The sequence below is a fragment of the Pteropus medius genome, unplaced genomic scaffold (assembly GCF_902729225.1).
Source record: "Pteropus medius unplaced genomic scaffold, Ma_sr-lr_union100, whole genome shotgun sequence".
NCBI lineage: Eukaryota > Metazoa > Chordata > Mammalia > Chiroptera > Pteropodidae > Pteropus > Pteropus medius.
In genome coordinates this window covers 183,463-208,437 of record NW_024342475.1, presented here as the reverse complement: position 1 = coordinate 208,437, position 24,975 = coordinate 183,463, and the positions used below count along the sequence as shown (strand labels likewise).

Genomic DNA, 24,975 nt, shown 5'->3' with positions numbered 1-24,975 from the left:
TCCTGCCCCACTCACGCACGCGCGAGCCCTGCAGCTTCTAGCGCCGTCGGGCTGCGGACTGTACCAAGTAAATCCGGACAGCGAGGGGCAAAGCCCGGAACCCCCTGCGCGGGCCCGGTCGATGGCCCGACTCGGGGAGCCCCTCTTCACACGTGAGCCAGGAATGGTCCATTTCGCGGCGCAAGCGCCCTAGGCTCTTCACGCCCCTCGCGCTCCCTCCTACCCCATTTGCAGCGCAGGCGCCGAGCCCGGGCGTGCAGCCGCCGCCGCCGCCGAGCCGGAGCGGGGGCCGCCCTCGCCGGTGAGTGTCCGGGATCCAGGCGCGCGGGGCATGCTGGGAAGCGGGCGCTATGGCACCGCTGCATGACGGGAGTGACGGCTCCCGTCACCGCGGGGCCGGCCGCGGTCTCGGGCCGTGGTGGCCTGAGGGCGAGACCGAGGCTCCCTGTCCCCCCCGCCCCCACGCGGCTCCGTGCCGACCCGGGGCATTCTGGGAAAACGGGTTGTCCGGCACTAAACGTTATGGGAGTCGGTCCACTAGTCGTTATAGGCCTGGAGCATTCAGGGAAGAATTAGCCTAGCTCCTTGCGGCGAGCTGGTCCCTTTTGTCAGACACTCTCTGCTGAGCATTTTGGAAACTTGGGAGTGCTTCGACGCTGAGCACCTTGGAAGGTGGTCATTATAGACCTGGGGCATCTTGAGAAGAATCGCCGCAGGGTGTTGTGGGGAGTGGTCTTTACTGTGCCCTGGCATCTTGGGAGTTGATTGCTATAGGCTCAGGACATTGTGGGGTCTCCCCAACATGGTATGAGGGAGTCTCATTTATGCCCTTCTAAGATCATGGGAGCCAGTTTGGCCGCCATAGTCATTGTAGGAATGGGACTTGTGCACCAAGGAATGCTTTCACCTGACATCTGGAATACTCTGGAACGGGCCTTGTGTGATGTGAGCTTGGGAAAGGGTAGGCTAGACTGGTGAGCATTGTCTCCTGGAATCTCAGGAGGCCCTAACTGGCCCTGATTTAGGGTTGCCAGTTGAAATAGAAAACGCCCAGTTAAACTCGATTTCAGGTAAACAAATGACCATTCCAAATATCGCATGGAATACATGTAGATTAAATAATCCTTTGTCTGAAATTCAGATTTAACTGGGCGTCATCTGTTTTTATTTACTAAATCGGCAACCGTATCCTGACATAAAATAGAATTCCCGAAGTACCTGGGGCCCTACAGGCAATAGGGTATTATGAGAACTGTCCTCTGCCAGTTATGACTCCCTCTGTCCTTAAAGCCCATATCCTGGTGTCTTTAAAAAGCTCCCCTACCGTTGATGCCCGCCCTCTGATGGCCCAACCTCTGTTAGACTTCATTCTTACTTTTTCTCTATAGTCCCCAGCATTAAACTCGACTCCCTGGTTTTAAAGGGATCATGTATTTTCCAGCATTGTATACCTAGCACCCAGCACAGCCCTTGGCACATAAGAGGTGCAGCTGAGGCTGCCTGCACCTTCACTAACTTGTTCTTCCTGGCCCTCCCTGTTAGGAAGTGCAGAAGGAGACAAAGAAGGGGAGTGTGTGTGTGTAAGGAGGTATTGGTGAAGAGGGAGAGAAAGAGGAGTTAAGAGGCTGCTTCTTGATAGAAGCAGAACTGGTATTAGAGCTGGGAAATAATAGTACAGAAGTTCTTGTGTTTGAGGTGATGTGTGGAGGGTCAGTAGGAGTTCTCCAGGCTGACAAGGGGGAAAGATGGACATTGTAGACAGGAACAGCAGGATTTGCTAAGACCCACAGATGTGAAAAGTCCTGGCGTCCCAGGGAGAGGTGAGAAATCTGGGTTGGCTGGGCTTCACAGAGAGTCGGGAGTGGGAGTCGTAACAGCAGCTGTTGATGGAGTACCTGCCACACGTGAGCAATTTATATGAATGAACCTACTGAGTTTTTGAAAAGTACTTTCAGCCAAAGGTTCATTGTATGGAAGGTAGGATGATGTGGCTTTAAATTCTAGTTCACATACCTACCACTTGGTGTGACCTTGGGCTACTTGTTAATCCTTTCTGTGCCTCAGTTTCTTCGTCTGTACAAAGGAGATAAGCCGTCTCAACATGTTTATGAGGTTGTACATGAATTAAGCTGTGGAAGCCCTTTTTGTATGGAGAAAGAAACAAGTAGAGAAGTTAGATCGTTTGCTTGAAGCTACACAGCTAGAATGTGGCAGATCTAGACACTATCTTGCCAAAGTTTAAATTGATACAGAACTAGGGCTGATGTTCACAGGCTAGTGCAGCCGTTACAGTTGTTTAAATACTTAAATACTTCTGGATTGGTTGGTATTTCACCACTACACCAAGTAATCCATATCCCCAACTGTCGCTTTGGACCCTCCCCCAACCCCAGCCTTTCCGACAGTCCAGCCACTAAAGGATTAATGCCTGGCATAGGACAATATTCCACTCTCAGTTCCGATTGGTGTCCGTGCTATTTGGAATGTTACCCTTCCCCACCCCGCTGGATCAGAACCACAGACAGCTTTGTTGCCCAGATGGAGAAATTAAGGCCTACAGAGGGGCAGGGCCTGCAGCCAAGTCTCTGCAGGCAGTCGGACAGATCTGGGGTCATCTTTGCCTCACTGCCGGCACTGAGCACACAGCTGAGCCTGGGGAGGCAGATGCTATGTAAAAATTTATTGTCACCACAGGCCTTTCCTTCCCCCGTCCAGCATCCCTCTACCTGCTGACATCTTGCATTAGAGAACTTGTGGCCGAGGTGTGGCTGTGGAGAGCTGGCCAGGGAGGGACGCTGCCCAGCTGCTGCTCTGCTCCTGTCTCCTGTCCCCTCCCCTGGCCATGACAGAGACCCGTGAGCCAGCTGAGACTGGGGGCTACGCCAGCTTGGAAGAAGACGATGAGGACCTCTCTCCAGGTGAGGCGGCCTTAGAAGTGGTAGCGTTGGCTTCAGTATTATCCTGGTTTGGGACTGGGATTGCTCCGAGAAATCTTGAGGGGGAGAGGCTCCGTGTCTCACTAGGTGTTCTGTTTCGACTGGGACTCTGTGCCCTGCTAGGGGATTGCTTCCAGCTGAGACTTCTGGGGATTCTAGATTGGCTGTCATCTCTCTCCTCGCTAGGCGTTCTAGATTGGCTGTGAATGCTCTCCTCCTGGGGGTTCTAGATTGGCTGCGATCTCTCTCTTGCTGGAGGGTTCTAAGCTTGGCTGTGATCTCTCTCTCTCCTTGCTGGGGGTTCTAGATGGCTGCGATCTCTCTCTTTGCTGGAGGGTTCCTGGCTTACAGCTCTGGTCTGCCTCGCTGGGGGTTCCTGGATGACTGTGGATTACTCTCTTTGTAGGGTTCTAGACCAGCTGTGCTCTCTTGCTGGAGGTTTAAGCTTGGCTGCGTCTCTCGCTTACAGGGGTTCCTGAGCGGCTTTGCTCTTTCTGGCTTGGGACGTTCACAGCTCTCGAACTCTCTCCTGCCTTCCAGAGGGTTCCTAGATGCGGCTGTGGGTGCTCTCCCTTGCTGGGGGTTCCTGAGCCTGCTGTGCTCTCTCCTGCTGGGGGTTCTAGACCCGCTGTGCTCTTTCCTGCTAGAGGTTTTAGCGTGGCTGCGATTTCTTTCCTTGCTGGAGGTTCCAGATCGGCTGTGGATGCTCTCCTTGCTTGAGCCTCTAGCTCGACCACGCTCTCTCTCCTTGCTGGAGGTTCTAGACCAACTGTGCTCTCTCTTGCTGTAGGCTCCTGGCTTCGGCCCGTGATCTCTCTCTTGCTGGGGTTCTAGATGTTAGGTGCTCTCTCTGCAGGTTCTAGTTGGGCTGTGATGATCTCTCTATGCCGGGGGTTCCTGTTCTGCTGTGATAGCTCTCTTTCCTGGGAGTTCTAGTTCGGCTGTTCTCTCTTTCCTTGCTGGAGCTTCGAGATCGGCTGTGATATCTTTTCTTCCCGGAGCTTCTAGATTGGCTATGTTCTCTTTCCTTACTGGAGCTTCTAGATCGGCTGCAATCTCTCTCTTTTCTGGAGCTTCTAGATCGGCTACGATCTCTCTCCTTGCTGGGAGTTCTAGATCGTCTGTGACCTCTGTCCTTCCAGGGGCTTCTAGATTGTCTGCGACCTTTCTCCTTGCTAGGGCTTCTAGATCGTCTGTGATCTCTCTCCTCGCTGGGGCTTCTAGACTGGCTGTGACTTCTTTCCCTTCTGGGGGTTCTAGATTGGTTATAACTTTTCTCCTTGCTGCGGGCTCTAGACTGGCTATGTCTTCTCATCTGGCTGGCAGTTTCCTTCCGTGTTTGACTTCTCGCCCTACTACGATCTCTCTCACAACTGTGACTTCTCTCCCTGCTGTGGGTCCTCTTCCGACTGCAACTTCTTGCCCTTCTGGGAGTTCTAGACCAGCTGTGACTTCGGGTCCTGCTGGGGGTGTCAGATCGGCTGTGACTTCGGGTCCTGCTGGGGGTGCCAGATCGGCTGTGACTTGGTCCTGCTGGGGGTGCCAAGATCGGCTGTGTGACTTGGTCCTGCCGGGGGTGCCGGATCGGCTGTGACTTCGGGTCCTGCTGAGTGCACCACCCATACTGTAACTCTTGACCCTGATGGACATTTTAAATGGGTCATAACTCCAGGCCCCGGCAGGGTTAAGCAGTTGACTATAACTCTTCACCCTCCTCGGTGGCGATGGAGACTGGCTGCAGCCCGTCTCCTTGAAGGAAGTTCTGGTGGGACTGTAACTCTTTGCCCTGCTGGGGGTTGCAGCCAGCCTGGAAGTATTCCCCATACCCGAGGCTCCTGGTGGGCTATAACTCTTCTCTCTGCTCATGTTTCTATGCTGGCTCTCACTCCTTTCCTGGTTGTTGGTTCTAGGCCGGCTGTAACTCTTCCTCCGACCCCGTTTTTGCTGAGAAGTAGGGGTCCTCCCCCTGCTGGGAGTACCTCGTTTTGCACCCAGAGTTCTCTTCCTGCTGGGAGTGCTGGCCCTGCTGGGTGACCTCTTGGAGCTCTGGTTTCCCCTCCTGCTGGGAGTTCTACCCCGGCTGTGTGCGCCCTTCCGCTGGTGGTGTCTTACCCCGCCAGCCTTGCTGGCTTTGCTGGCCCTGGTATCAGTGCTGGCCTTGCTAGGTGTTCTCACCCTGCTGCGGACTTGGGACCTGCCGCTGGGCTGGTTAGAAGGGACTGGCTTTGTACTTGCCCATTTGGTAGACTTGGAACTGCTCGGGCTCACAGCTGGGTCGGGGGCCATCGATGGCTTGGTGGGCGCTGCCGATTTAGTGGTCTTCAAGGACGCAGGAGGCTTGGGAGATACTGTGGGCATCGAGGGTCTAGTGGACGCCGGAGGCGTGCTGGGCTTCGAGGGTCTTGTAGGTGGAGAAGGCATGGTGGACGCAAAAGGGCTTGTGATCCTGGAAGTCACAGTGGACATGAAAGACCTGGTAGCCGTGAACGACGACCTGATTGCCTTTCACAGACAACTGCATGAAGTCACAGTGGGCACGGAAGACTCTGGAGGGCAGGTAGTGTGAAGTCAGAGGTGGCAGAGATGTTTCCTCTGCCTTTTGCAGCCATTCAGCAAATGTCTCCTGAGGCTGCCTCAGGCTCAGTATTGCTGGCGACACAGAGACAGGTAGCCAGCCAGGTCTTACCTTTCAGGAGAATCCAGTCTCTAGACCCAGACAGTCACTGCTCATGTGGTCGGGGGTTGTTAGGGGGCCCCAAGAAGAGAGACACTGACCTCCTGGGTAGTCAGGGAGGACCTCACAGAGGTGACATGTGACTGCCTTAAAGAGCGGGAGTTTGCTAGTAGAGAGGGAAAGGTGTCCCCTGGTAGGAGAAGAGCAGACGTGAAGGCCTGGAAGAGGGAGATCAGGGCCTTGGGGCCACCCAAGCAATGAACCAGACGAAGTCCCTGCTTTTAGGGACGCGTAATAAACACAAGGAGATGTTATATAAAAGAAGTTGAAAAGAAAAATAAAGCAGAGTTGGGGACATAGGAAGTGCTGGGGAGGGATTGTTGGTTAGACACAATGACCAAGGAGCCATTGAGAAGGTGACACTTGGGCAGAGATGTGGCGAAGGGCCCAGAGCAAGCCTTGGTCCATCTGCAGAAAGGCTGGCGAGGCCCTGAGGTGGATGAATGCCCGCGGTGTGGAGGGGCCGCGAGGGGCCCGGTGTGGCGGGCTCGGTTTACCGGGATCCCTCTGGGCTGCCAGAGGAAACTGAGGAAGGAGGGACCAGGGGTGGGGGGCGGGTGGACGCAGGACAAGGCTGCTGCAGGCCTAGGAGACGCTTTTGGCAGGCTCCTGCCACTGTACCTGAAGAAGCCAGGATTTTCTACCAAAATGGAGACTCTGCCCTCCCACACCAGGGTTTGTGTGTGCACCCCCCGTAACAGCCGCTCGCGTCACCCTTTCCTGTCCTGGACTTTAATTTTTTTTTTTTCCCCTTTTTTAACCTAAATCCTTCATACCCAGGAAATCACAGTAGTCAACAACTGCCTGCATATGTGACGGTGGTCCCATAAGATTAGGGTGGCACTGCCACACTGGTGACGTCACGGCCGTCTCAGCATAGCTCAGTGCACTGCACAGATGCCGCTGTGCGACAGGGCCTGCAGTATTCACCGTAGTGACATGCTGGCGAGGTCTGCGGCCTAGGAGTTGTGGGCGGCACCCCAAATACGATAAACCCACGAACAGCCAGGTCTGAACTGCGCAGGCATGCTCATAGTAGGACTTTTCAGTTGACCCTGGTGTTCAAGGGTCCACCGGCAGTTCCTAAAATTGAGGAGAAATGACCCTTTATAAAAGACATTTACATTTGTAAGGGAAATTCCATCTGTGAGGGTGTGTGCCTCACTTTATTGCTAGAAAACTTTTTAGTGCTGAGGAGGAGGATTTAAATGTGCATAACAACCTTATTCTTGGTGATTGTGCTTTTCCTGGTAATCTGGTGTTTTAGGTGGTGGCTTCAGCCATTTCGAGGAGTTCCTCAGTTTTCTTGGGTCTCTTCCATACATACAGGAAGTACACATGTCATTAGACTTTTTTCTCCTGTTAATCTGTCTTGTGTTACAGGGATGTCTCAGCTAAGAACCCAGAAGGATAGAGAGAATTATTTTTCCTCCCCGCAGAGCAGTAGCCTGGGTGTGCAGTAGGCTAGACCTCCAGGTTTGTGCAAGTGCACTCCGTGATGTTCGCACGACCACAGAATCACAGCCACGAAATCGCCTAGCGACGCATTTCTCAGAATGCACCCCTGTCATTAAGCTGCGCATGACTGTACATAAAACCACTGGTCAGAGTACATCTGTATTGCGTGTTTTAATTTGCTTAAATGCCTGTTCAAATGTTTTATCTCCCTAAAATGATCCAGTGTAGGCCATCACCCATATTTAGCTTTCCCTATTACAGCTATGAGACTGGAGGCCTAACTGCTCTGTATCCTGCCTCGGTTTCCTTGTTTGTCACTTAGAAATAATAATAGTACTTACCTCACAGGGTTGCTGTAAGGATTAGGTGACTTAATCCATAAGAATAGGCTGCTTCCAATAGCAATGGATGCTGCTGCTGTTGTCACTGTTTTTATTCTTCCTACTTTTTGTCCTAATTGTGTCCTCCTTAACCCTTTAAGATGTAGTTCTTACAAGGCACTCATCCGCTCCGGCACCTGCTGTGTGCTAGGCCCGTCCTGTGCGCCGGGGAAGGAAAGAGTTGTGCCCAGGCTGCCCTTCCATATGGTGGGGACCCCGAATGGGACCCAGGGAGGGGACAGCCGGGCACAGCCCTCTGTCCTAATGCCCCTCTCTTTCCCTGCCCGCCCCCGCAGGCCCCGAGCATTCCTCTGACTCCGAGTACACACTCTCAGAGCCGGACTCCGACGAGGAGGAAGACGAGGAGGAGGAGGAAGAGGAGACCACTGACGACCCCGAGTACGACCCTGGCTACAAGGTGAAGCAGCGCCTGGGCGGGGGCCGGGGCGGCCCTTCCCGCCGGGCCCCCCGCGCAGCCCAGCCCCCGGGGCCCCCAGCTCAGCCCTGCCAGCTCTGTGGCCGCTCGCCTCTTGGGGAAGCCCCTCCGGGCACCCCACCCTGCCGGCTCTGCTGCCCTGCTACAGCCCCCCAGGAAGCGCCAGCCCCCGACGGCAGGGCCCTCGGGGAGGAAGAGGAGGAGCCACCTCGGGCTGGGGAGGGCCGGCCGGCGGGGCGGGGTGACGAGGAGGACGAGGACGAGGAGGGCACCTTCCACTGCACGGAGTGCGAGGATTCCTTCGACAGCCTCGGGGAGCTGCATGGCCACTTCATGCTGCACGCCCGGGGTGAGGTGTAGGCGGAGCCCCCACCGGGGAGCTTGGCCGAAGGGGCGGGTGGGAGGAGGGGGCGGAGGGAACGGGGGTGGCCGCGGTGGTCGCCGTGGTCTGGGGACGGGAAGCGCTGGTCTGTGTTGTCTCAGCTGCAGATGTGTGAGGCCAGAATAAAAGCCGAGTTCCGTGTGTGTCGGTGCAGCGTGCGTTTGGGGCGGGGCATCCGCGTGTCCCCTCCGTGTGTGAGGCATGCGCTTGGCCGTTCACCCCCATCCCGCTGGTCCCCTTGGGCGAACTGTAGGGTTGTCATTGCCAAGATAATTAACGTGGATGCTGAGAGCTTATGTTCGGTGTGCTTTCCATGTATTTACTCACAGACCCGGTGAGGTGCAGGCTCCAACAACAGAATTTTGTTTCTCGCTCTAGTAATAGTCTTGGGTGGGTGTTTTAGGTTGGCAGGCAGGCAGCCCTTCCCCATCTGGTAATTTGGGGACCCAGGCTGTCCCTGAAGCCTGTCTTCATCTGTATGGCCATGGTAGGGCAGCAGTGGCCTGGGTGCCTGGAGAGGTACACACACTTCCTCCCAGGCGCCAGCCCAGAAGTGGCATGTGCTGCTTCCATTTATGTTCCTTTGCTGAGGAATCAGTCACGTGGCCACAGCTCCCTGCAAAGGAGTCTGGGAAAGGCAGTCTAGACAAGTGCCCGGAAAGCAGAAAACGGTTGGTGGAGAACAGCTCGTGTTCTCTGCCACTTCGCTTAAGAACTTCACAGAGAGGACTTTCATTATAATCGTTGCTATGCTTCCCGCGCACTTCCTGGGTGCCAAGTGCCACTTCAAGAGCTTGATATATGTTGACTCATACAAGTTGTGCATCTAGGAACTTACAAAAATAGAACCTTAAGTGTAATCACAGCTGTCATTTTTCCAGCGCTTAGGGAGTTCTGCATTTTATTTGCATGAGATCATCAGGTTCTTAGAATAACTCTGTGAGGTAAGACCTGTGATCCATTAATTCATTTAATAGACATCTTTTGAGTACCTGCTGTGTGCTAAGCATTGGGAATATGCCTGTGAATAAAATAAAATCCTTGTCCTCGCGAAGCTTATGTGGGAGTGGGACGGGGCCGCTGGTGGGGACAGGCAGTAAACAAGTAAGATGTGGCATATGCTGGATGGTGGAGAAGAATAAAGCAGAGAAAGGGGGAGGGTTCTGGGACGGGGTTGCAGTTTTAAATCATGTCATCCTCCCTGGAAAGGTGACAGACCTGAAGGGGACACCGTGCACGTCCGTGGGAAGAGCCTGCCCGCATCGGGAAGGCCCGAGTGGCTGGCGCAGAGGGAGGCAGGGTGGACCTGGGGTGGTACTCTCGGAGGGGAGCAGAGGGCCAGCTTCCACAGCCTCGTCCAACCTGGCTCTCGCTCTGAGGTGGGAAGTACCCATTCGCAGAAGCTTGGCGCCAAAGCTGCTTTGAAAATAGATGCCTAATTATAAATGATAGTTACCATTTACTGAGCATTTAGTGTGTGCCAAGCCCTGTTCTAAGGCGCTTTACGTGTGTTAACTCATAGAAGCTTGGCAACTAAGAACCTTCACGACTAGACCCTGAATTACCGTAATGGCCATCATTAAGTCAGCGCTCACAGCGGACCAGGCCCTGGGCTAAGCGCTTTGTATGGACAGTCGCCTTGGATCCTGATGAGGTAGGGACTGTTATTTATTTACTCATTCATTCAATACTGATTTGTTGAGCACTTATGAGATGCAGCCACTATTTGGGGAGCTGGTGAACATGATGAACCAAGATCACTGCTTTTGTGGATGTTATATTATATTGGGGAAGACAGACAGACACTTAATTAGATATTTAAGTAAAATATAAAGTGTGTAAGATTGTTAGAAGGTACTAAGGGCTGTGGAGGAAAAGGGAAGGAGGATGGGGGGAGGCTTGTGTATGTGTGATGGGGTTTCAGAGAGGGTGGTTAGGAAGGCTTCACTGAGAAGGTGACATCAGAGCAGAGAGCTAGAGGAGGGGAAGCAGTGAGCCATGTGACCAGGAACAGCACGTGCAAAGGCCCTGAGGTAGGAGTCTGCTTGGGATGTTTGTGGTAGAGCTCATGGGGCCACGAGGCTGTTGCTAAGGAAGGCAGGCAGAAGACTAGTGGGAGGGCAAGGTCAGAGAGGGGCAGAGGGCCAGGCTGTGTAGACCATTATACCAACTGGCTTTCTCTCTCAAGTCTGAATCATCGTTGTAATCCTTAGAAGCACAGAGGCTGCCTCCGTGACCATTTTACAGCTGCTGCGACGGGTACAGAGATGCAGAGTTATCTGCATCTGCACAGCTAGTAACTAGCAGAGCTCAGGTTTGATTCCAAACAACCGGATGTAGAGCACACACATTCTTAGCCTCTAAGCCACACAGCAGAAATGGCAGTCTGGCTGTCCCCAGCCACCATCTGACTTGCAGAAAAGTATATTTGGTCTCCACAGAGTTTTTGAGGTTTTTAAATCACATTGGTTACCAACATTTAAAAATGGGCAGGTTTTACATAGAAATGGAGGTTTCTGGCTTCTCTTGAAAAATTGTGAGACCTGGACTGCTGAACCCACAGTCCCATGGGGGAGTAGAGTAGTTGGCTGAACCTAAGTAGGGATCACTTCATGTTAATGGACATTCCCTGCCGTGTGCCCGGTCCCCACTGTCTGGCATCTGTACCCCTCACATGTGTGTGCTTCAGTGATCGATGGCATCTGCTTGGCCCCGAAGAGCGTTTGCATTTGATGTATGTTACACTTACAGGATCTTAGAGCAGCACATCTTTAGAAACCCACGCTTTTCATCCTAGAAGCTCAGAATCTGACATTTATCCAGTCTTTGAACTGAGACTGTCATACCCACTATAGCACAGCATCAGCAAATCTCAGAATTGTCGAAGCAGAAATGCACAGGTCATTAAAACAACACGGATGGATTTTATTGCCTGGGGCAGCATGCTTAAGCCCTTTTCTGCCTTAAGAGAGGGACTTTCTAAGCACGGATGTAGAGAATTACCAGTCGTCAGCAAAAATTCCTAAGGAGCAGGAGAGACTAGGAGTCAGGAGGCTGGGTCTGCTGCCAGCGGGGCCGTTCACTTCCTAGGGGCCCAGTCAGGGTCTGAAAACCAAAGGGAGGACTTAATACGGGGAATTGGTCACACAGGAGTTAGAGGGCTGGAAGCATAAACATGGAAAAGTGAGGTAACCGAGAAATTAGTGTCTGCAAGAAGCTTCTACCTCTAGGACTGGCATACAGAAAGAGAAGGGAGATGAACAGAGCCCAGCGGGAGCCTGGAGGGCAGGCCACGTGTGGTTGGTGCAGGAACCGGTGACGAGGGGGCATGGTACCTCGCGTGAGAGTACAGAAAGGTACTGGAGCCCAGCCAGAGCAATGTGAAGCCTTTCCCCCATCTTTACCTTCCTTCCGCCCATACCTCTCATGGGCAGAACTTCAGGAAGCCAGCTCTCTACAGCAGGCTGGAGGCCAAGAGGCACTGGGTAAACACACAGTCAAGGAATATTTCTGAGCCTCCATGGTAAGCGCTGTCCCAGGTGCTAGGGATGAAGCAGGGAGGAAGACACGATGCTTGCCCTTGGGAGCTTGGATTCATTCCAGCATAAGGACACAGATAATGAAATAAACAAAAGTGCGATAATTCCAGGTGTTGAGGAATGCTGAGAAGAAATTAAATCAGGGTAAGAGTTGGAAGTGCTACTTTAGCCAAGCAGGTTGAGCAGGACCTCTCTGGGCAGCCGGAATAGCAAGTGCAAAGGCCCTGAGGCAGAAGCCAGCCTGGTGTGTGTGGCTGGAGTACAGCGAAGGAGACAGAGCAAGGAGAGTTGAGATTGCTTAGTGGGTTGGGGCCCAGTCATTGTTGGGTTTTGTGGGCCTGGGTGAGTCTCTGGGTGTTATTTATGGGATTCCATTGGAGGGGTTTTTTCTTTCTTCCCTGATGTAACTCAGTTCTGGGAATTTTATTAGAACTACTGAAAAGAGAATCTCTTTTTTCCCACCGGTTTCAAGGGACTGAGTCTGAGTCTGTCAGGACCTTTCTGTCAGGCAGGAGGGGAAGGCCATGGCGGGACAGACCCAGGTGGAGGTATGCTTGGGTCCATTGGAGGGTTTTAAATGAGCGACACAAGCTGATTTACGTACACGCAGGGGGTGGTCTGTGATGGAGACTGGAGGGGAGCAATTAGAGTGGGGAGAGAAGTAGGCTCAAAGAATTTAGAAGTAGAATGCACAGTTTTACTAATGTGGCAGTTGTGGTGGAGGTAGGGGGCTGCAGGAGTCGAGATGACCCATTTTAAGTTTGCAACTCACATCTCTCGTCCAGGTGGCTGTATCTCATGTTGAGGGAAGTTTGGGATTTGGGCTAAAGATAAAGATTTGGGAGTCACCAGTGATGCTATTTAAAGTTTGGGGACCTGACATCTGGAGAGTAGAGACCGCAGGAAGCCAAGGGCATGCTTGAGCAGGCAGCTGTCTATCAGGAGAGCATGCGGGGTCGGGTCCTTAGGTTTGGGTTTGGGGTAGCCACTGAGCGGGGTGGTCGGAAACTTCTGGGCTTTCACCAGGCGCCAGAGGAAATACTTAGCTTTGGTGAAGTTGGTATCTCAGAAAAAAGTGATGGCCAACTGACTCCAAATCAGTTTCCCCATAAGCCATCCCAGCAGAAATCCAGGCTAGCTGGCCCTGCCCCAAATCCTGAACACATTTGTTTCTAGGCTCAGAGTAGGTGGTATGTCTGTCAGTTAGAGAAGAGGTCAGCAAACTTTTACTGTAAAGGGCTAGATGGTAACTATTTTAGGCCTTGTGGCCCACGTGATCTCTGTTGCAACTACTTAAATCTGTTCTTTGTGAAAACAGCCATGGATAATATGTACATGAATGAGTATGATTGCGTTCTGATAAAACCTTATTTGTAAAACCAGCAGGCAGGCTGTATTTGGCTGGAGTTTGCAAACTAATGCCTCAGGCTATAAACTATACTGCATGTGACAGACCCAAACTATTGGTGGCTTAAATGGGACAGAGGTTTATTTCTCTCTTACAAGACTATAGGGAAGTGGTGGATGTCCTAGGGCTGGGATGATGGCTCTGCTCCATGAAGTTGACCAGGGACCGGGACTCCTGCTGTCTCGTTGCTCTGCCATCCCACGTGTTGCTCTCGTGGTTCAAGATGGCTAGATACCGTGTCCACACTCCAGGCAGGGAGGTAGAGTAAGGGCACATCCCTTTCTGAAGCTTGAGGGCTCTACCCAGAAATGTAGCCTGAACCCCGTCACGTGGCCACATGTAGCTGCAAGGGAATCTGGGAAATGTAGTCTTTGTGGCCACCATATGCCTAGCTAAATATTGGGGAGACAGCTGTCAGTCTCTACTACATCCATCCCTGCTGTAGGCTTTAAAAACACCCCTCAATTCAAATGAGTCTATCTATGATTATGTATGTAGGGCATCGCCACTGTCTCTAGGTCCAAGGTAGGTAATGTAAGGCAGGAAAGCTGGCCCTGTGGGACTCAATCCCGGGTTGGACCTTTAAGAGCTGAAAATTGGATCTTAATGGGAGATCTTCCAGTGTTGGCCAAATGCAACAGGAAACAGAAGGTATCTCTGTTTGATTCCAAACCAGTTTCCTCACAGGGCCAGTCTGGCTCAGCCCTGAGCTCCCCCCGACTCCTCACTCCCTTCCTGTGTTCTCTGGGAATTGCTGATAAAAAGCCAGAGTTTCTTGTTTAGATACCTTAATGCAGACCTTTTCTGTTTTTAGATACTATTTCTGTTTATTCGCGCGATCTCACCTACACATATAAAAAATCTTTCATGATCAGAATGGTACATAAAATTATTAAAATGGGCAATAAATTATTGGGGGAGGGGGAAGCCATCCAATGCCGTGGCCCTTCTTTGAGTGGGAAAGGCTGGCAGGGGGTAGGGGGTGACAAGAACTCGAATTACAACCCCCCATGTAACTCAGTACAGTTCCAACTTTGCTGCCCTATCCCTAAAGGCCCAAGTTGCTCCACGTCTGTGACCCGTCTGGTGGCATTGCAGGCCAGCAACACCTCTCCTTCCCTGTCCCCATTCAGGCACAAGTCCAGGGCAATTTGCTTCTACAGTCCAGCATCCATCTGGGAAGAATTAAAGGTGATTACACAATCTGCAGCTACTTGTGATGTCGAACTGTTTAACTGGGAATGAGAGAGATGCAAAAAACAATTTTCCCTCTTTCTTGTTCATTTTTTTTTTTTAAACAAATAAGAATGTCACTATTGTCTGATTTTACTATTTCCCTGAAGGTCCTTGTGTCTTCCAAGGACTGAAACCCTAGAATAAGCATCTTCTGGATCTTATTTATCAGGAGCCCTTTGCCTTTCCGGGGAGGGAAGCAAATCCCTCAAAGGGCCCATCCCGTATCAGGTGGGTCGCACCAGCAACTGGGCCCTGATTGCCCCAGGGAGGACTGAAGCTGCCCTCAGAGCTCCCCCCGGGCATGCTGGATGTAGTGTTGATGCAGCCCAGCTTCCTGGGCAAAGTCCTGACCACACTCAGTGCAGGCGAAGGGGCCTGGAGGGGTGCAGGCGTCATGCATCTGGCGGTGCTGCCTCAGAGAAGCGGCCTGCCCAAAGGTCTTGCCACAGTCAGGACAGGGAAAGGTGGGCTGGCCAGTGCCGGGTGCAGCTGGTGGGGAGGGCCTGGCGGCGGGACCGTGGCCACGCTGGTGGGCAATCAGGGTCTTGGAGGAGAGGAAGGCGCGGGCGCAGGTGAAGCAGATGAAGAGGGCCCCCTGCAGCTTCTGGGCCACGAAGTCCGCTGGGTGCTCCCGCTTCATGTGACGCTCCTGGAACTTGGAATTGGCGAAGGTGATGAGGCAGCGGGTGCATTGCAGGGCCCCCAGATGGCCTGAGGGACGTGGGGAGAAGTCGGGGGAGGCCAGCGGCAGTCTCCAGGACCTCTCCCAAGCCCCAGAGTCATGCCAGCAATTAACATTCGGGCTTACTATGTGCCAGACTGTACAACAGGGTTGGACAGTGGTACTGGCAGATTATTACTGGACCTGTTTTATGGATGAGCAGACTGAGGCTCAAAAAAGGTTAGGCAACTTGCCCACAGTCATGAGGCTAGGAAATGAAAAGGAGTCAGGACTGGAACCCAGGAGTCTGTGCTTCCGGGAGAGCTGTGTGATTGAAACACAGCCTCTGGAGCCAGACTGCCTGGGACCGAATCCCGGCTCTCCTTGCTAGGCAGGCGCAACAGTTTCCTTATCTGGAAAATGGGGGGCTTAGAACCATATCAGTATGTACCTCATAGGGTTGTTGTAGGGAATAAACAAGCGAATTTAAATAAGTGCTTAGAACAGTCCCACACAATGGTTTGCAGTTACTACTACTGAGAAAGAGAAAAGCAGCTCCACGGCCAGCAGCTGGCTGGGGAATCGGTCAGCTTTGTTATTCTTTTGAACATAAATAATGTCACAGAACATCTTCAGACAAGGCCACGCTGTGACTGACATGAATCAGGACAAGACCATGCCATAGTAGTAGCTTCTGAACACAGACAAAAGGTGAACGTTGTCTGAGCCACAAAAATGACCAAACACCCTCCAGTCCTAATAGGAGTGGCTTCTGCTGCTTTACCAATCACAGCTTGTGCCTTGCTTTGTTCCTCTGCCTTCTAGATAGGATTTTTAAAGACAGCCAACCATACAATTCCCCCAGCTTCCTGGCACCATCCAGTCCAGAGCAAAACCTCTCTTTGAACCCTCTCCAAAGCCACCTACCAAAAGCGCTAGTCCTTGATCAGTCTTTTATAATGCTCTGTTACAGAGATGCCCCACAATGCCCCCATGGTGTGTGTGCTTCCTCAGTGCTGTGAGCAATAAACCCAGCTGTTCCCCTGTAGGTGTGAGGGGGTCTTTGGCTGGAGAGCATGGACACTGGCTCAATTTACAAATGTTTAGACTCTCTTTGCCTTAGCTCCCTCATCTTAAAGTAGCAATAACCAGTTTCAAAGGGTCTCTTAGGAGGACTGAAAGAGATAATGAGTGTTAATGGCCTAGCACAAAGTAAACATTCAATAGAAGCTGTTGCTATTATTATGTCAAACTGGCCACCTTCAATTAGCCTCAAGCTTTGCTCTTTTCTGCCGCTAATCCCCAAAACTCCCGTGAGGTGAGTAGTAGCAACCCCTTTGACAGACAGAAACCAAGGCCCAAATCGCACTGAAAGTCTGAGGCAGAGTTGGGACTGAAACCTTGGGGCTCTTCTCGCCATCTCTGATCTTTCCCAGCCACATCTCCCGCCCCAATGCTCTGGATGCTACTTTGTCCCTCTGATCTGCATCCCATTCACACTTATGTGGATAGAGCAGGGTGGGTGCGTCTGAGTGTAATAAGGGTGAGGATGGGGAGTGCCAGTTCCTGGTAGGGCAGCTCCCCAACAGGCACGTCCCTGCATCGACACTATAGAAAGCCGTTTAGCCCATCTCCTGCACTGCATCCTCTGGCCAGTAGTACTCACAGATGTTGCCTCTGTTACTGCGGGGGCTCCTCTCGTTGGATGAATCCTGCTGCTCCATGGTCTCTCGGGAGGCTGGGTCCTCCATGGTGACTGGGACCCCTCTGGTCAAGACTGGAGTACGCATGACAGAATAGTAAGTAAGATGAAGTCGCTCATCTGTCGCCAGCCTTAGAGAGCCCACTAATCCTCTGACCTTTGAAAGAGAGGCTCTCCTTGCCCGCCTTTTACCCGCCCCCCCCACCCCACTGAGATACCATCTCCTTGAACTCTAACCTGATGGAGCTCTTACTAGAGGAGCTTTAACCCGTCCAAAAGATTTGATTCCTCAGTTTGTGACTTGCCTTAGAGCCATCTTACCTGTGTGAGATCTAAGCCCTACATCAAAACTAGCTCCCAGAAGTCAGAGCGTGGAACCCTTGATCTTTGACACCATCCTCATCCTCTTCCCCCACGTGTCCTGAGGCAGGTAGTGGTACCCAACGCTTTAGCCTGCCTCTTCCCGGGAGACATCCTTCTCTGACATCCTGTAACTCTTGTTTGACCCAAATCCCCTGCCTCCCACGCGCGATTTCAGCCGCTGTGTCCCGATGCCTCAAGCATTGCCCTCGGCTCCCTCCTCCCCAGGCGGGTAACCCAGGCCTCCGCTTTTCTCCAGACAGCAGAGGGCTGCCTTTCGTCGCGCCTGTCAGTTGCTGGCCACAGCGCCGCCGCGCGGAGAGAAGCGGGGTAGGGCCACGGAGCCTCAAGGTCCCGGTGGTCTCCACGCCCTTTCGCCTGATGAGCCTCTCGAAGCCGGGATCTCGGATTGCCATCCGGCAGTAATGCAGTCGCCTACTCGGGCCTCAAAAAAAAAAAAAAAAACCGATGGGGTCCTTCTCTGCACTGGGGTGCGTTATGATGACGTTACGAGCCACCCGTGCCGTACAGACCGAAGCTTATTGCGCAAGTGTGCTAGATGCTCCTGGTGCGCAGGCTCTCTGGCTCCCTCATTGTTCCCGGCCCTGCGGCGGCAGGAGTTGGTTAGTGAGCGCATTCTGGCCGTTCTGCGCAGGCGCTGCAAAGGGCTGTGTCCCCGAGATCACGCTTCCCAGACACACCCCCTCCTAAAAGGAGTGACGTCAGGTTAGAGCCCCCCGAACCTGTCTGAACGTCCCCAAATCCCGGCGCTCCAGCCCCTTCGGGCTCCGTCCGCCTGACCTAGGGGCGGGGCTTCTCAGCAGCTGACCCACCGCCAACAACTGCGCTCTCGCGTGTGCCGGCTGTTCGCACGGTTGGTGATTTGGAAGGGAGGCGTGGGGGATAAAAACATCTGTGTCCCTGAGGGAGGACGGGGCTGGAGACTAGATTGCTCAGTGTTTGAAGAAGAAAGGGAAACTCATCCAGAGAGAGGGTCGGACAAGACTCCGGCTCCCTGGGGAATAGGGTCTGGGCACCGGATTTCTAGGTGGAGGACTGAAGTCTGGGACCAGAGTGAGATGATTAGGAAAGAAAAAGGCTGGGTGCTCCCTGACCCGGCTCTTCCCCACTTCTTGCTTTCCAGCTATGCTTCCTCCGCGGGGTGACGTGACCGCCTTGTTCCTGGGGCCTCCGGGCTCAGGGAAGTCTGCGCTCATCGCAGAGCTGTGCGACAGGGGTGTGGAGATGGTAGAGATCCCCGATGGACGATCAGACCCCGGGATCCCCAGCCTGCGAGCTGCGGGGCCAGGCCTCTTTCTGGGCGAGCTGAGCTGCCCACCCGCAGCGCCGGGGCCGTGGGCGGCGGAGGCTAACGTGCTGGTATTGGTGCTGCCAGGCCCGGAGGGGAACAGCGAGCCCTTGGCTCCAGCGCTGGGGGAGGCAGCGCGGGCCGCCCTGGCCCGAGGGACCCCACTGCTGGCTGTGCTGAACCTCCGTCCTGGAGATCCACGGAATGAAGCCCAGGCCCGGGATCAGACGGCGGCCCTGCTGGACAGCGCGGGCTTGGGAGCCGCACCCCTCTTCGTGCTGCCGGCTGAGTGCAGCAGCAGTGACAGCTGCGAGGAGCTGGAGCGCCTGCGGGGGGCGCTGCGGAGCCAAGCGGACGCGCTGCAGAGGTGAGCGCGGCGTTTCAGAGTGGGTAGGGGAGGCCTGGTTTTTCAATCAAGACCGCACTCTCCTGTGGTGTTCTTTGAGGTCCGCGAGACCCCGCCTCTAGCGAGTTTGGGGCTCCCCTTAAAGAGATATCTGCTGGAGGCCCTGCTCCTGCATCCAAGTCCCGCCCTTCAGTGCAGGTTTTGAGGTCAACGAGGCTCCACCAGAGCAAGTCCTCGTGCCTGACCCTTTTCTGTCACCTAGGTCCCGCCCTAGCTAAGGGCCAGCTGGAGGTCCAGACCTGTCATCCAGGTCCAGCCTCCTCCTAGCGCTCTGAGGTCTCAAGCACCACTCACTAACGAATTCCAGGAGAGGCCGGGACCTGTCACCCAAAGACTGCCCCCAGGCAAAAGTTTGAAGGAAAGCTCTCGGCCCTCACAAGCTTGTGACCTTCACGGAGATTTTACACGGAGACTCCCACCCTCGAGTCTCTCGTCCTCTCCATCAGCTTGGTTCTCCAGCCACCGCAGTCACCCTCAAGCCAAACCCTCAGTGAGCTTTGTTATTTCTGCGTGCCCTCCTCCATGTCCTTACTCTAACCCCCTCTCTTTTCTGTGCCCACCTGCTGGCTACCTCCTGAATTTTCTCCCTAACCCCTAGCTGCCTCATTTCATGGACCTCATAATGAGGCTGGGAGAGGGGGACAGCCTCTTCTCCGGGCCCTCTGTTCTTCTTTTCTTTAGCCACACCCCCTTGGTGAGAACTAATAGATGAGGCTTCTCCCCTTTGCTCCCCTCCTTACACCCAGCCTCAGAGCGCACTTGGTGGCTTGGCCCATGTGCAATCGTGAATAGTGCTAGACTTTCATTTAGTCCACAGTACGGTTGAGATTATGATTTTGCTCGAAGCCCCACTCTGTTTTGCCGCGCCCAGCATAGCTTTTTCTTAACCTTGCAAGTTCCTTGTTAAAGCCTTGCTCCCAAATACTCTGTCCTGGGGATACTTAGCAGGGGTCTCGATTTTAGGTTTTGTTGGAAATCTGACCTCAGTCAAGCCACCTCATCCCTGCTTTAAGCCCCTCCGTTTTCTTCATAGCCCTGGTATCTATTTGCTGGGCCCTTAGTCACCCCTCCCTCTTCCTGCTCACACCTCATTCGGGGATTATTCAGAAAGCTCCACCCTTGTCTTTATAGCCCCGACCTGTACCCATAGCCCAGTTCTCCAGCGTTTAGCCCCTCTTCTGCCCTTCACCCCATCCCTTCCTGTCCCCACAGGCTCCTGCCACCAGCTCAAGATGGCTTCGAGGTGCTGGGCGCAGCAGAGCTGGAGGCTGTGCGTGAAGCCTTCGAGACCGGTGGCCTGGAGGCAGCGCTGTCGTGGGTTCGCGCCAGCCTGGAGCGACTGGGCAGTGCGCGGCTGGACCTGGGCATTGCAGGCACAGCTGACATGGGCCGTGTGCTGGATGTGCTGCTCGGGTTGGATCCCGGGGACCCAGGTGCCGCGCCTACTTCAGAGCCTGTGGCGCCCACGCCGTACCCGGCCCCAGAGCGCCCTAATGTGATGTTCTGGACTGTGCCTCTTGGCTCTGCGGGCACTGCTGCCGCCTCCCACCCTACCCACTACGACGCCCTCATCCTCGTCACCCCTGGAGCCCCCACTGAGAATAACTGGGCCCAGGTCCGGCCCTTGGTGCTACCAGATGCACCCCTGGTCTGCGTGCGAACAGACGGAGAGGGCGAGGATCCCGAGCCTCTGGAAGAAGAAAAGGCGGAGAAGCCCAGCAGCGAGAATTTAGAGAACGCAGGCAGAGGGGCGTCGGAGGATTCGCGCAGCGAGGGAAGGGAGAAACATAGCTCTGGATCGCAAAAAGTAGGCAGTGAGGAAAGTTCAGGAAAAGCGGGCAGTGAGAGTTTGCAGCAGGTTGGTGGCTTGAAGCAGTCGAGCAGCGGGGACTCAGAGCGTGCAGCCGCCTTGAGCCCGGAGGATGAGACGTGGGAGGTGCTGGAGGAGGCGCCACCGCCCGTGTTCCCCCTGAGGCCGGGCGGACTCCCTGGGCTTTGCGAGTGGCTGCGGCGCGTGCTTCCCCCAGCCCAGGCCGGGGCGCTGCTGCTGGCGCTGCCACCCGCGTCTCCGCAAGCGGCCCGAACCAAGGCTGCAGCGCTGCGGGCTGGGGCGTGGCGGCCGGCTCTGCTGGCTAGCCTGGCGGCAGCGGCAGCACCAGTACCCGGGCTCGGCTGGGCCTGCGACGTGGCGCTTCTGCGCGGTCAGCTAGCGGAGTGGCGGCGGGCGCTAGGGCGCGAACCCGCGGCGCTGGCCCGACGTGAGTGCGCGCTGGGCCTAGCGCCTGGGGAGCTGGCAAAGAGGACACGCTTCCCAGGCCCGGTGACACGTGCTGAAGTGGAGGCGAGGCTGGGCGCCTGGGCAGGCGAGGGCACTGCCGGGGGCGCGGCCCTGGGCGCGCTCTCCTTCCTGTGGCCTGCGGGTGGCGCGGCGGCCACCGGCGGCCTGGGCTACCGCGCGGCGCACGGTGTCCTGCTGCAGGCGCTGGACGAGATGCTGGCGGACGCTGAGGCGGTGCTGGCACCCGATGCTCCTGCACAGTGAGGGGCGGGGTAAGGGGTGGGATGAGGGTTGGGGATTTAGGGATGCCCTGCTTCTTGGCTGTTTGCTGGAGGGGTGAGAATTCTAAGTCCTATTTAGTGGGAGGGGAAGTGGGGGTCCAGACTCTGGCATGGGACGTCAGGGCCTCTGACATGGCAGCACCCGGCTGTCACTCCAACTCCTATGTACTTGAAGGGGATGAGGTGCTGACTGCTGGTTGGGATATGTGACTTCTAGTCACCCGTATTCACAGGGTCTTGGAGGGGAATAGAATCTGGAGGTCAGGACTCCTGATTATTTTAGGGATCATAAAATAATCCCCCCAGACTTGTGTCCTGAGGGGAGCTGAGGGGTTAGACTCCTAGAAGGAGGTATATCTTGGTCTTCAGGGGAGTGGAAACGATCTGTTGGAAGTCTAGGCCTCCAGTGAGAGGGGGAGTGTAAGCCCTGCTTCCTGCTGGGCTCGCCGTGTGGAGGGGATCCTGGGGATCCTGGTGTGGAGGACTGGGTCGGGGTACTCCAGGGAGCTGGAGCCCTTGGGCGTCCGAGCCACAAAGGGTCTAGATTTCTTGGGGGGGGAGGGATTGCCCTGCACACAGCCTCGAGGTCTTCAAAAGGCAGTGGGGCTTTGAATCTTCATGGAGGGATGGCAGTCTCTGGGGTCTTGGCTTCCTGGATCCCAAAAGGGCTGTGGACTGTGGTTCCTAATTCTGGGAGGATGGCGGGAGGTCTACATCCAGAGACGGGAACAGGAAACTGTGTGACAGCTGGAAACCCCGAGGGATGTTTAATATTTGCTCCCCGGGGAGCCTGGTGGAGCAGACTGCATTCCCAGCTGTTGTGGGGAGATGGTCCCATGAAAATGAGGGGAGGAGGCAAGAGGGATGCGGTGGCCTCTGGGGGTAGCCAGAGACCAGGAACGAAGCCTTCTGGGTGTGGAAAGGCAAGAGCCTGTACCTCAGAGTTACTCCTGCAAGTCTCTATGGATTCGGGTCCTGGAAACCGTCCCGCTCTGTAACTTTGGGAAGGGATAAGACTGCCCCCATTTCATAGGTGCTGAGCAATTTGAGGGCTCCCTGGGGAGTCTGTCCCTCTGTCCCTCTCTCCTTTAGTGGTTTCTATCTTCTTTTGGTCTTGATTTTTTCTGTCATTAAACCTGAACCCCTTCTGGCCTTGGTATTTCGTACACCTGCCTTTTTGGAGAAGCAGCCGTACTGCCCTAATCCAGGCGTCTCTGTGTTGGCTCCGTCAGGCATCCTCAAGAGGCTCTGCCTTCTGGTGTACACAGAGAGTGCCACAGTGAGCAAGGGACCCACAGGACGGTTGGGAAGGTGTTCTAGCCCCTGAGAATGTGCCATGAGTTAGGCAAAGGCAGAAACCACAGTGCCCGGAATGTTCTAAGCTGCCACCTACATATAGAGGAACAGCCACAGGTCACAGATTCTTTGGTGTCAAAAACAAAGGGGACCTGAGAAGCTATCCAGTAGAATTTCTTTTATGATAGATGGGGTGAGCAAAGCCCAGACAGGGCAAGCTCTAGGCCCAACAGCCTAGCAAGACCCTACGTGGTCTGGCCCCTGCCTGTTCTCATTCTCTGCCCTACCCCATCCCCCAATCAGCCAGCTAGATCTTCCTTCCCATGCTTGAATGGGCCGCCTTGGGTCCTGCCTCAGGACCTTTGTACTTGCAATTCGCTCTGCTTAGAATGCTCTGCCCCCGGATTTCCATGGCTGACTCCTTTTGTCAATCAGGTCTCAGCTCAAGTGCCCCCTCAAAGAGGCCTTCCCAGACCACTGTAACTGAAGTAGCCCACTCCTCCCCCCACCCCATTATTCTTCTCAGCCCTTTTAATTTTCTGTATAGCAATTATTACTATAGAAAATCACTTTATTTATTTACTTACCTGTTTATTGGTTATTATCTTCTTTGTCTTGTTCTCTGCCCCTCCCCCCCAGCACTATAGTGCTTGACACAGTAGGTGCTTAGTAAATATTGTTTTAATTCATTAGTCAGTGGCAGAACTAGGGTTGGAATATAGATTGTCAGCCTCCTGCCACAAGATAGAAAAGGCGTGAGGTGGGGGAAGAAACAAGCACCTGATAGGAGAGAAAGCACCTGTCTGAGGTCAGGGGGCCTGGGAAACAAACACGACTTTGCCACTGTCACTCTGGGTGACTTGAACTGCTGCCTCATTCGCCCATCTGTAAAATGTAAGGGCTGGATGAGAACCATACCTACTTCCCAGACCCTATTCCCTTTGAGAACTGAAGATGAGAGTAACCATTCTGTGGGGCAGATACTTGAGAGATGACTCCCCCGTCTCCAGCTTGAATTCCCACCGTTGGCACAATTTGTCCCATCAAAGTCAAGATGGCCAAGATAGGAAAAAGCTAAAAAGCTTTTGGCTTTATACGAAATGGCTCAGGCATTGTCCTCAAAGCTTTCAGCCTTAAGGAAATGAAATTTCATTAGCATAGCTCTAGGGTCAGGCAGTCCCGCTGACACTGGGTGGTGACCTTGAACAAGTCACTCGGCAAATGGTCATCCACCTCACAGGGTCATGGTGAGAATTCAGTGCATGTACAGACGTGCCCTCAGCCCCGGGCAGCACCAAGACAACTCCAGTCTGGGCACCTGCCGTCTCGCCCCGATGCCTTTGCTCACAGAGTGCCCTTGTCTTTTTCTGCCGCTTTGACATCGTCTCCGATGTGGTCCCGTCTGACGTCTCTGCTCCCCTGCTCCAAATTCCCTCTGCTCTCATGCCAGTGGGGGTCATGCCAGGGGTTGTATCGGAGAAAGCAAGACCGAGTTTTGTTTGTGCGTGCCTCTGTCCATTGAGGAGTGCTGATCGTGTTACTGTGTATAGGTGTATGTCGGCATTTTTGAAGTGGTCGCCTTTTAAATCATGACTTTTGATGGCACTGAATTTTAGGCTTCGAAGAGGCATAAGGTTGCTAGTGAGGCACCTGTCTCTGGGAGCATCTAAGAAGAAAAGACTCAACCTCCCTTTTGAACTGTGGCTGGCTGCCATCTGGGTGTGTCTGTGTGACACCTCCAGGCTGGAAGACCCCCGAAGACAAGAATTCAAGGAAAAGTGTGACGGACCTTGGCATTGCCAATGCCAGAAGCAAAATAGGCACAAAGAACCTGGGTGATTGAGACAAGCTCATCCCCTTAGTTGAGGTTCCTACATTTCTGGATGATAATTGAAGGACTTCCGTGCATTGAGTGGGGAACCGTGAAGGGCGAATCGAGGGTGTGGTTGGCCTGCGGTGCTTTTTGGGGGAGTGAATAAAAATGGGTAGAAATACCATTGTGTCTGTGTTATTTGGGTAAAAAACGATACTTGGGATTTTAACTGGATCTGGAAGGCTGGACGTCGGGATCTGAGAGAGGAGGATGGTAGGGGTCTGTGCAAGAAAGACTCCCTTGAGCTAGAATCAAGAGACTTTATCTGTTTCTGAGTTTTGCCTGGGGTTTGGGCGGACC

General features: G+C 54.0%; 4 protein-coding genes across 10 annotated transcripts; 2 read left to right on the top strand and 2 right to left on the bottom strand.

Moving 5' to 3' along the window:
• Positions 1–54: 54 nt before the first annotated feature.
• ZNF428 (zinc finger protein 428) lies at positions 55–17,697 on the top strand. Of its 2 annotated transcripts, XR_005653555.1 has the most exons (4): positions 2,786–2,918; positions 7,805–8,293; positions 9,849–9,980; positions 17,492–17,697. XR_005653555.1 is itself a non-coding variant. In XM_039866068.1 (3 exons), the coding sequence occupies exons 2-3, from the start codon at positions 2,843–2,845 to the stop codon at positions 8,302–8,304; spliced, it is 576 nt and encodes a 191-aa protein (XP_039722002.1). In that variant the 5' UTR covers positions 55–301; positions 2,716–2,842; the 3' UTR covers positions 8,305–8,469. The 2 variants fall into 2 exon arrangements, 1 of the variants encoding a protein (XP_039722002.1); XM_039866068.1 differs by lacking the exons at positions 9,849–9,980; positions 17,492–17,697 and adding an exon at positions 55–301 and having other exon boundaries at positions 2,716–2,918; positions 7,805–8,469.
• On the bottom strand, positions 2,865–5,513 carry SRRM5 (serine/arginine repetitive matrix 5). Its single transcript, XM_039866074.1, is given in 5 exon segments — positions 2,865–3,150; positions 3,362–3,426; positions 3,533–3,722; positions 3,823–4,459; positions 4,498–5,513. Coding segments are annotated over 5 exon segments (2,070 nt in total). The 5' UTR covers positions 5,403–5,513; the 3' UTR covers positions 2,865–2,877.
• Positions 13,333–17,906, bottom strand: ZNF576 (zinc finger protein 576). 4 transcript variants are annotated; one of them, XM_039866070.1, is made up of 3 exons: positions 17,194–17,447; positions 16,837–16,947; positions 13,333–15,220 (listed from the first exon to the last, which is right to left on the bottom strand). In XM_039866070.1, the coding sequence occupies exons 2-3, from the start codon at positions 16,919–16,921 to the stop codon at positions 14,793–14,795; spliced, it is 513 nt and encodes a 170-aa protein (XP_039722004.1). In that variant the 5' UTR covers positions 16,922–16,947; positions 17,194–17,447; the 3' UTR covers positions 13,333–14,792. The 4 variants fall into 4 exon arrangements, 3 of the variants coding, with proteins under 3 accessions (XP_039722004.1, XP_039722005.1, XP_039722003.1); XM_039866071.1 differs by having other exon boundaries at positions 16,837–16,937; positions 17,194–17,334; XR_005653556.1 differs by adding an exon at positions 17,766–17,906 and having other exon boundaries at positions 15,081–16,345; positions 16,837–17,677.
• Positions 17,587–24,797, top strand: IRGQ (immunity related GTPase Q). 3 transcript variants are annotated; one of them, XM_039866061.1, is made up of 3 exons: positions 17,587–17,723; positions 18,377–18,908; positions 20,160–24,797. In XM_039866061.1, exons 2-3 carry the CDS (start codon positions 18,379–18,381, stop codon positions 21,487–21,489), a joined length of 1,860 nt encoding a protein of 619 aa, XP_039721995.1. In that variant the 5' UTR covers positions 17,587–17,723; positions 18,377–18,378; the 3' UTR covers positions 21,490–24,797. The 3 variants fall into 3 exon arrangements, with proteins under 3 accessions (XP_039721995.1, XP_039721994.1, XP_039721993.1); XM_039866060.1 differs by lacking the exon at positions 17,587–17,723 and adding an exon at positions 17,828–17,958; XM_039866059.1 differs by lacking the exon at positions 17,587–17,723 and adding an exon at positions 17,925–18,106.
• Positions 24,798–24,975: the final 178 nt, after the last annotated feature.

Bases quoted from the DNA above. Each gene is read 5' to 3' on its own strand.
- ZNF428 (XM_039866068.1), top strand. From the start codon at position 2,843: ATGACAGAGACCCGTGAGCCAGCTGAGACTGGGGGCTACGCCAGCTTG. The intron at 2,919-7,804 runs GTGAGGCGGCCT...CCGCCCCCGCAG, and splicing joins CGATGAGGACCTCTCTCCAG to GCCCCGAGCATTCCTCTGAC.
- ZNF576 (XM_039866069.1), bottom strand. From the start codon at position 16,960: ATGCGTACTCCAGTCTTGACCAGAGGGGTCCCAGTCACCATGGAGGAC. The intron at 15,221-16,836 runs GTGAGTACTACT...CACGTCCCTCAG, and splicing joins CAGTAACAGAGGCAACATCT to GCCATCTGGGGGCCCTGCAA.
- IRGQ (XM_039866061.1), top strand. From the start codon at position 18,379: ATGCTTCCTCCGCGGGGTGACGTGACCGCCTTGTTCCTGGGGCCTCCG. The intron at 18,909-20,159 runs GTGAGCGCGGCG...CTGTCCCCACAG, and splicing joins CAAGCGGACGCGCTGCAGAG to GCTCCTGCCACCAGCTCAAG.